The sequence below is a fragment of the Cyprinodon variegatus genome, unplaced genomic scaffold (assembly GCF_000732505.1).
Source record: "Cyprinodon variegatus isolate N-32 unplaced genomic scaffold, C_variegatus-1.0 Scaffold29, whole genome shotgun sequence".
In the NCBI taxonomy this organism is placed as follows: domain Eukaryota; kingdom Metazoa; phylum Chordata; class Actinopteri; order Cyprinodontiformes; family Cyprinodontidae; genus Cyprinodon; species Cyprinodon variegatus.
This window is the reverse complement of record NW_015150482.1, coordinates 2,206,685-2,215,612: the sequence shown is the minus strand read 5'-3', so window position 1 is coordinate 2,215,612 and position 8,928 is coordinate 2,206,685. Positions and strand designations below refer to the sequence as shown.

Sequence of the window (8,928 nt, the reverse complement as noted above, 5' to 3'; positions counted from 1 at the left end):
GTTCTTCTGGGTGTAATTAAATTGATCTCCCACTGCAAAAAATATAAATAGGGGTCGGGTGCAATGTGTGTTGGGTGGCGGCCGAGGGAGGGGACCCTAGCGGTCCGATTCTCGGCTGCAGAAGCTGGCTCTAGGGACGTGGAATGTCACCTCGCTGAACCAGAGCTAGTGTGTGAGGCTGAGAGGTTCCGGCTAGAAATAGTCGGTCTCACCTCGACGCATGGTTCTGATTCTGGAACCATTCTCCTTGAGAGGGGCTGGACATACTTCCACTCTGGAGTTTCCCACGGTGAGAGGCACCGGGCAGGAGTGGGCATACTTGTTGCCCCCCATCTCTGCACCTGCATGTTGGGGTTCACCCCGGTGAACGAGAGGGTAGCCTCCCTCCGCCTACGGGTGGGGAGAAGGGTTCTGACTGTTGTCTGTGCTTACGGGCCGAACAACAGTTCAGATTACCCACCCTTCGTGGAGTCCTTAGGGGGGGTACTGGAGGGCTCAACTCAGGATCCTCCTGAGTTGAGCCTCCTGCACAGCTGCAGCCCATTCCATCATCAGAGGATCCACAGTACTTAAGCTGTCTTCAGACCTTGCCTCAACGCCGCAGTGTTGATCCAATTGGTTAGCACCTAAGCCTAGCATCTCTGAGAACCTTTTGTTGACTTCTGAATCCTGATTGGATTCTAACTTTTGTCTCTGTCTTCCAGGAAACCAGTTTTTCTCCTGTGAAGCTCTGGAAGAGCTTAACCTGCCGAGCCTGCCCTCTGAGCCAAACCTGAAGCTTTCCTCTGAACTTCCATGCAGCTCTGGACCAAGAGCTGGAAACTCAAACCCAAGGTCTGCTCAATCTTTAGAAGTAAGACGCTGAAGCAGCTTACGGACTCTGCTGATCAAACCCTCTCCAGATCCAACAGTTTCCCTCTCAAGGCTTTAATCAAGAACCCTCAAGGTACAAATCTGAAACTGTCAAGAATCAAACTCCTATGCGCAACGCTAGCTGAACTGTTTCCCACGCAGACTCCGGTGAACCAGTTTCCCAGGCCTGAACCAGAACCAGTCATTATCTCAGTGCTTGTGTCAATAAACTCTGTTAAACCTTTTACTCCAGTTTCCGTCTCAGTGGTGTTCTGCATATTTGGGTCACACCAGTGAACCCATCATGACACATGTTCTCTTTTTCTATCCCCAACATCATTCCAGATTTTTTCTTAAAATTACATTTTTGTTATGTATTGAAATAGCTTAACCTATGTTTTTGCCTGACTCTAAACCTTTACAAATTTATGGAGTGTTTCTTTTTCTCTTCATCAGCACCTTTTTGATTCATTTTTATGTAAAACCTCTTTGCAGACAGTGATAGTGATATACCAGAATCTTAGGGTTCCTAAATGAACCTAAGGAAAGTCTCGTTATAGGCTTAGAATTTGGGTCAGGTGGTTTAAACTTTGAGAACTTGAAAACCATGGTTTTATGTAGGAAGTTGGTAACTGGTTGATCCGACAAAGATACATTCATTTGACCAGGAAGATCAAATTAAGTTGATCAGGAAAACAAATACTGGAATTGGTGATTATTGCACTGTTGTCATTGAATTCTTGCTTGGGATTCTTGCAAGTGAACCATTCTGCTATCCCCTTTTCAGCAATTTTTTAGGAGCAGCGATAATTGCCCAGTGAGTAACTCTATGACTTTGGCTGCAAGGTGAAAAATAAGTTTGGAGTATGTAGTGCCCCACTTTCTGTCAACTGAGGTGCTTACTTACTAAATTATTGATAAATATGACTACATTGTAATATTTAAACCTGGAGAGACTCACACAGAGAAAAGTTGCAATTAGAAAATATTAAATTTGTTTATACAAGTAACACAGACATATTATTCAAATTATTTCTGTGTAAGGAAAACCAGCTGATTGCGAGAACTCATTAATTCTCTGCAATCCCTTGCACTTAGTATGCATGCTAAGTACATTTTGACAGCGACAGTGGAGAGGAAAACTCTCTTTTTACAGGAAGAAACCTCCAGTAGAACCAGGCTCAGTTTAAGCCTGGTCCTCAAAAATTATGTGGATAATGAACAAAGCATTGCCTGAATGCATGAGGCCTTGATCCAACCACTGAGCCTTTAAGCTTAACATGCTAATCGGACTAACATCTGACGTCCATATGTCTGTGGTAAAACATGCATGCAATCAGTTCTTATTGATCAAGTTCTGGATGTGTGTTGCGACTACTTCAACAAGGGCAGGCAGAGACACGTCTAAGAAGAAGCGATAGCTCAGGATGGTGTAAAGTGGCTCCAAAAGCGCTATCACATTACATTAACCCGGGTTCTCAACGATAGAAAAAGGCTGGTTGTGGAACGTTACAAATTCCATCACTTTGTCGTTAATAGTTTTAGCTTTTTTGACTGTCTCTTGAAAAGTTTTTACAGCTTTCAAAAGCCTTCTAAATGGAGACATCTGTCCTCCATGTTGTTGTTGTCTTAGCCTTAGCACCGCTACCTGCCACAGCAGCTGCTTTGTCCTCTTTCCATATTGCTTTGCCACAATGACGATTATTCAGGTAAGCTATTAGGTTTATTATGTTAAAACCTAAAGCCTTTTTTCCTTCTCTCTGAATTCTTGTTGAAATAGGTTTTGCAAACTAAGAAAAAAACACAATAGTGGAGACATGTATGTTCATTAACAGTAAGGTAATGAAGGAGCCATGCTTGGGTCCTGCTTGTAAGGCACGCAAAACCCCACTTCTGATTTATCGGCTGTTTTTTTGGAAAAATGTATGTATCAGGCCAATCAAAAATTTAGCCAAATCGGAGAATATTTTATTGTGCATCCCTAGTACAGATATAGGCTTAACAGAAATCTCCCATTGGAACATGAACCAACCATGTTTGAATTTGCAAAAGAATCCAGTGTGTCCTAAGAAATCTGAGTTCATATTTGTTTTATTTGGGGCTCAGTTAAAAGATTGTTATACCAAACTTTAAATATTGGACTTTCTTCTTTTTCCCTAAAATGATGATCAGGTTTAGACATAAATAATTTAACATATGTTAAAGTTAATAGAAATCATAAGCTTTAGACACTTTTAAAGCGATATGACTGAATCACTGTACCATTTATAAGATTTTGAAAAAGAAAAAACATTCATGCTGATTTTGCACAGTTTCTACCATAGTCAGTTTAATAACCTGCTTCTATAATTTTCACATCTCTGATGTTGGTGCTATTTTCAAATATTCATTACTTTAAAAATGTCCAAAGCTGTATAATGGTTATTTATTCTCCCGGTGAACAGTTTTTATATTGTTAACACACTTTATAGTACAGAATTTTATTGTTTATCTTTTAACTCTTCACTAATATGTTATTTTTATACATTTTTCTAAGGTCCATATTTGTGTGACCATTTTTTCTATAATCTTTTTGCTGCTGTAAACAACACAATTTCCCCATTGTGGAACAATAAAGGGACTTTCTATTCTATTGATTCTCCACAAGTCTTAACCCTAATGTAATTGCAGCATTCCTACCACGGCCTTTTGTTGCTATGTGACTTCTCTGCAACTTACTAAGAAACATTTGTCAAAATATCATTTGGAGAATTGTAATATATTTTATCATGTTTGTATCATTTTCACAATGTGTGCCTTAAAGAATAGTTTAACAAAATTTAATAGGAGCTGCTCCTGCTGCACTCATAACCAGTCATAGTGCAATAGATCATCTTACTGCTGGGACAGGACATATTGCAATGCTTCCCTGCACAAATAATATTATATAGTATCCTTATACTCTGCAGAGATTTGGGGATAAAATCTCCTATTGAATGCACATACTTAAAATCTCTTTAAATCTTGCTCAAGATGCATATAATGGGTCTGTTTTATTCAGAACATGGATGGCTGGTGCTTGCCTGGCCTAGGTTTCCTATATCATCCATATTAAAAACAGATTTGTTCCACATGATATTTGTTCGCAACCTTTAGAGCTAAACAAAGCAAAGATATAACTTTTACTATCTTTGTCAATCTGAATAACAATAATACAACAGCTATAAGAAAATACTAATGCACTGTACTCCTCTCTGCATGACAGCCTTTTATTAGACAAATTATGACACACTTCACCATTGAAAAAGACAGTAAGTAAGTACATTCAGATCAGGTCATCTTCACAGTACAACCATGTGGAAGAGATGACTTGACATCCAGTTTTGTTATCTCAGCTATGTGGGGCTGATTTTTTTTTTTTCTATCTAGAGTTGAGTTTGGCTCACACAGCTGAAATTTGGCCTTTTTTTTTTAAATAAAAGACAATTGAAAATGTTTTTTGATTAAAAAAAAGATAAAGTGATTTTTAATTATAAGAAGTGGAATACGATTCCAGTACAAACAGGTTGCCTTTATAGATCCCTCATATATGTGCTTTTTCTTTTCTATCAAAAAGCCTGTGGCAGCTTAGATCAAAGTGTCCACAACACTTGTGGTAAAGAATCAGCTGGAAAGTTGGTGCGGTGAAACACTTAAATAATGCATTTTGGCATCATGTAACTTAAACTCTTCAGCACACATTCCTTGCATGTCTCAAATCTCTTTGTTCACCAGGCTGTAAGGCGCTGAAAGCTGACTGCATTGGACTGTTTTAATCAACATGTCTGTAAGGCTGCCCTCAGTTTTCACACTCAATGGAAAGGTGGGCACTGGGTACACTTTATGGTTAATTAAGAGGCAGAAAGTCTCCTCCATAAATACTCAGAGTAGACAGACATTAATAAACACTTGTGCTCCAAGTAAAGCATTTAGCAACAGTTTGAGCAACACCAAACCTTTAGACAAAGGAACACGGACTTTAAATGTCAAGTAAATAAACATCTACACATCACATATTTTTTCAGAACAGGACAACATCACGTTTTATATATGATGTAAAGCTGTAGCAGGGAGGTCTCTTGTGTCTATTGGAAGTTAAACAGACCCCCACCACCACTAAACCTTTTTGCTCAGTAGCTCAGGGAACACCTGTTCTGTACCCTGCCCCATGGAGAGGGGCATCTGGCTAAACAAATGAAAGTGGAACTATCAGAGACAGCCCAAGGCAGCAAATCTAAAGGCTTAGCTGCACCCCTGCTGGCCTTGGGGTTCCCAACAACACATATGACCATAGGACAAGTTAACAGTTGTTGAAAAGATTACACTACCTTGTTTTTCCAGTAGATTAAGTCCTTGCAAAAGTATACATACCCCTTAATGTTTTTCACATTTTGTCTGTTCAAAACCACAAACTTCCACGTAATTTATTGGGAATGTATTTGATAGACCATTTTAATATTTTAAGTGGTAGGAAAGGGTTGCATGGTAATTGTTTTCCTATAAATCAAAATCCAACATGAGCAGATGTCGGAAATTGAATTCAGGATCCCTTGATCAATTCTGAGTAGACTGACCTTTTATTAGCTCCAGGTTTAAGTTTTTTGGGATCTCTACCAGTTTTGAACATCTGGGGGAAGATATTTTTTCAGCCCTTCTTAGAATAGTAAAATAGCTGTGAGTTTGGAGGGAGATTATCAATTTATTTAAACCATCATGTCAAACAACTGATTCTCAGTTGGATTTAGGTCTGAAGTTTGTAGCCTTTGAGCCTACAGGGGGATTTTCTGATTAATGCTATCCATGCCTTGCCTGTGAAATTTAGTTTAGGCAACAGGTATGCTTACGTAATAATTTTGTCTTCTGTCCAAACTACAGAATCTTTCTAGAGTTGTCAAACATAGTTGTTTTTTTGTTAAAATACATAATTTTTAGTTTTATAAAAAATATGTTCTTATATTTTGTTTGAGTATGACTAAAAGAAGTATGTTTTTCAGACAAAAAATGCATTTTTAACATTTTAAAGACTTTAAGAACATGGGTTTCAGCTAAATGACATGTAAAAATGAAATAAAGTTACGTCTTTGTATCGCTTTAATGTAATTCTGCTGCAAACATTCTATGCAGATGCAGGATAGAAAAGGTTTCTGGAAATACCAAGACTAGTTTTTTCCCATTATACTTACATTTCAAAACCTTACTACTTATTTCTGTAAAATCTTGGGTAAAGCTTATTTAGAACCACTGTATAGATTGAAAATCATGTGGCACCAAAGCAACTAGTTGCAGATTCCTTATTTAGGTGGGTGTGCAGCTCTACCATACCTTTTCTAAATCTTGAGCCAATTTTTTGAAATCAAACCCTACTTTACCACAAAAGTATACCTTCTTAGACAGTTTAGCTTATTTGCTCCATATTGGGGCCTATTTAGTAGTGTTCTCTAAAAAACATTTAAAGCCTTCACAGAAAACCAGAATTTATACAGATATTAAATTACAAATAAAAGGATTATTTTTATTATATAGGTGTCTTCTGCATGATTTTTTTTTTTTTTTTAGTTTTGTGTTGGTCAATTAAATAAGAAATAAATAAAATGCATGTATGTCTTTAACAAGAGAAAATTAAACAAAAACTTAAGGGTTTGAGGACTTTTGCAAGGCACTTAAGTCACTATGACCATACGGGCTGTGCAAAATCTGTTCTGGAATGTGATTCACATAAAGAGCAACAAATAACAGAAATTTTCTAGTGAAATTTGCCTTAATAACCATTTAAAGCAAACATTAGCAAAGTTTGAAGGTTTATAGTTCATAGTAAAGTCCTATGATACTCTTGGCCCTGCTCTAACTATCCATTTAAATGTAATCCGTTTTTAATGTAAAGAGTAACCGCAAAATCAAATACAAACTATCCCTTTATAGAATTTTTAAGATTGTTTGTTGCAGATAACTTGTTCGCTTTACAATCATTGCAATAGGGTGCAAAATGCAAATATGATAGAGAACGGACAATATAACAAAGATGCGGTGCTTTGGTGATGGACACTGAGCTCAGCTAGAAGGAGGCCTCTCTATCAAATTATGCCCATGGCCCTGTACAACTTTGGGTCGGCTCTGAGGATCATTGCTACACCCAGTGACGCACCCGGTGGAGTCAGTGTAATCCGTTAGGGGTGAATGGAGACAACCTGTCCAGACTGATGTCCGCCTCACAGTCCTCCAAGTCGCACACAGAGTCAGTGGCATTTTCGTTGTTGTGAGAAAACTGTGAGATCCTGTCGAAGGTCTCTTCATGCTCAATACATTCAACCACGTTTGGGATCATGTTGACGTATGCGTTGGCGATCTCTTTGTGGAGGATCGTGTCCTGGTTATAGGAGACCAGTTCGTTGCTGATGTTCACGGTCTCTACGGGTGTGCTGGAGCAGAAGTAGCGACAGCCCAGCAGGCTGGCGAAGGCCTTCCTGAACTCATTATTAAAGGCGTAGATGATGGGGTTGAGGGAAGAGTTGGCCCAGCCGAACCACACGAAAACGTCAAAGGTCGTCTCGCTGACGCACGGCAGGCCCGCGTCCCGGTCCGCAGCCGGCCTGTTGCAGAACGGGACCATACAGTTTAATATGAAGAAGGGTAACCAACAGCACACAAATACGCCCATGATTATGGAGAGAGTTTTAAACACTTTGGTTTCCCGTTTAATTGAAGTTTTCAGCGTGTTATGATGTTGGCACTCTATTCTGTTGGTCCTGCAGCTTTGCGCGTGTTCCGCAGCTCTTTCCAGGGAAGCTATCCGTCTGATCTGGATCTGAGCAATTCGATATATCCTGGTGTATGTTACAATCATGATCGCCACGGGAATATAGAAACTTATGAGAGAAGAGGAGATCGCGTATTCTCTGCTCAGGCTGGAGTCGCAGTTTTCCTCCAGTTGCAGAGTTATGGAGGAGTTGTGCGCTCCGGCTGACGCGTCAGCAGTGGCTTTATGCCAGTTCAGCTGGACCGGTATGAATGAAATGAGTACAGACAGCGTCCAGGTGATGCTGATCATCACAAAGGCGACTCGCTGGGTCATTTTTCTCTCGTAGCGAAAGGGGCTGGAGATTGCCCAGTACCTATCCACGCTGATGATGCAGAGGTTGAGGATTGATGCGGTGGAGCACATTATGTCAAAAGCGACCCAGACGTTGCAAAAAGTGCCAAAGGGCCAGTAGCCTGCCACCTCTGCCACAGCTTTCCAAGGCATCACCAGCACAGCCACGAATAAATCCGACAGAGCTAGAGAGACTATGAAGATATTGGTGACTTTGCTCCGCAGGTGCCGAAAGCGCAGCACCGCAGAGCACACCAAGATGTTACCCAACAGAGTCCACAGGATGAGCAGGGACAGCAGGCAGCCCGTCACCGTCCGCACCACCATGTCCTTCCCTCCGTCGGCCGTCGCCTCCGTTTCAGTACTGTTCCACATGATCTCTCCGATGGGCGCCGGGATGGAGTCGATGCCCTGAACCGCAGAGAGATACTTAGCCGGGTTCTCCATTTCCTTCTCTTCAGGTAAAGCTGCAGTCAGTTTCTCCGTGCTTTCTGGCGGGTTCAGCTTTCAGCCGGTCGCCGAACTTTCCCCGATGACCCACTGGGCAGCTACATTGATGCGCAACGCAAGAGAGAGACAAATAAAGAGCGACGATCTTTAGAATTAAACCAAACAACGTATCCGATGCGCTCAGGGTGCCAAACGCAGCAAGCAGTGGAGAAAACATATTGGAAGCCCGGGCGGTCCGGTCGTGTGACCAAGTTCCCCCTATGGATCTGTCAGTCTAAGATATTCTGACCACAGTGTGGATGAGAAGGGAGTCCCTACAGCTTTTCTCTCTCGCTCTCTTTCTCTCTCTTGTCCTTACACACACAACCACCAACACACCCCCTAGCACAAGCATCTAACCGGGGCTTGGTGTATTTACCATTACACCACTTTTTGCGTGCTATTAGCGCACAACTGCGCACTGGGGTAACCAACAATTTTGCATCTTGGGATTGACCACTCCGAAGCGCCTCATTAAAAGC

General features: G+C 40.8%; 1 protein-coding gene across 1 annotated transcript; it reads right to left on the bottom strand.

Moving 5' to 3' along the window:
* Nucleotides 1-6,058: 6,058 nt before the first annotated feature.
* On the bottom strand, nt 6,059-8,684 carry LOC107100030 (D(1B) dopamine receptor-like). Its single transcript, XM_015398372.1, has one exon. The coding sequence runs from the start codon at nt 8,402-8,404 to the stop codon at nt 7,022-7,024; it is 1,383 nt and encodes a 460-aa protein (XP_015253858.1). The 5' UTR covers nt 8,405-8,684; the 3' UTR covers nt 6,059-7,021.
* Nucleotides 8,685-8,928: the final 244 nt, after the last annotated feature.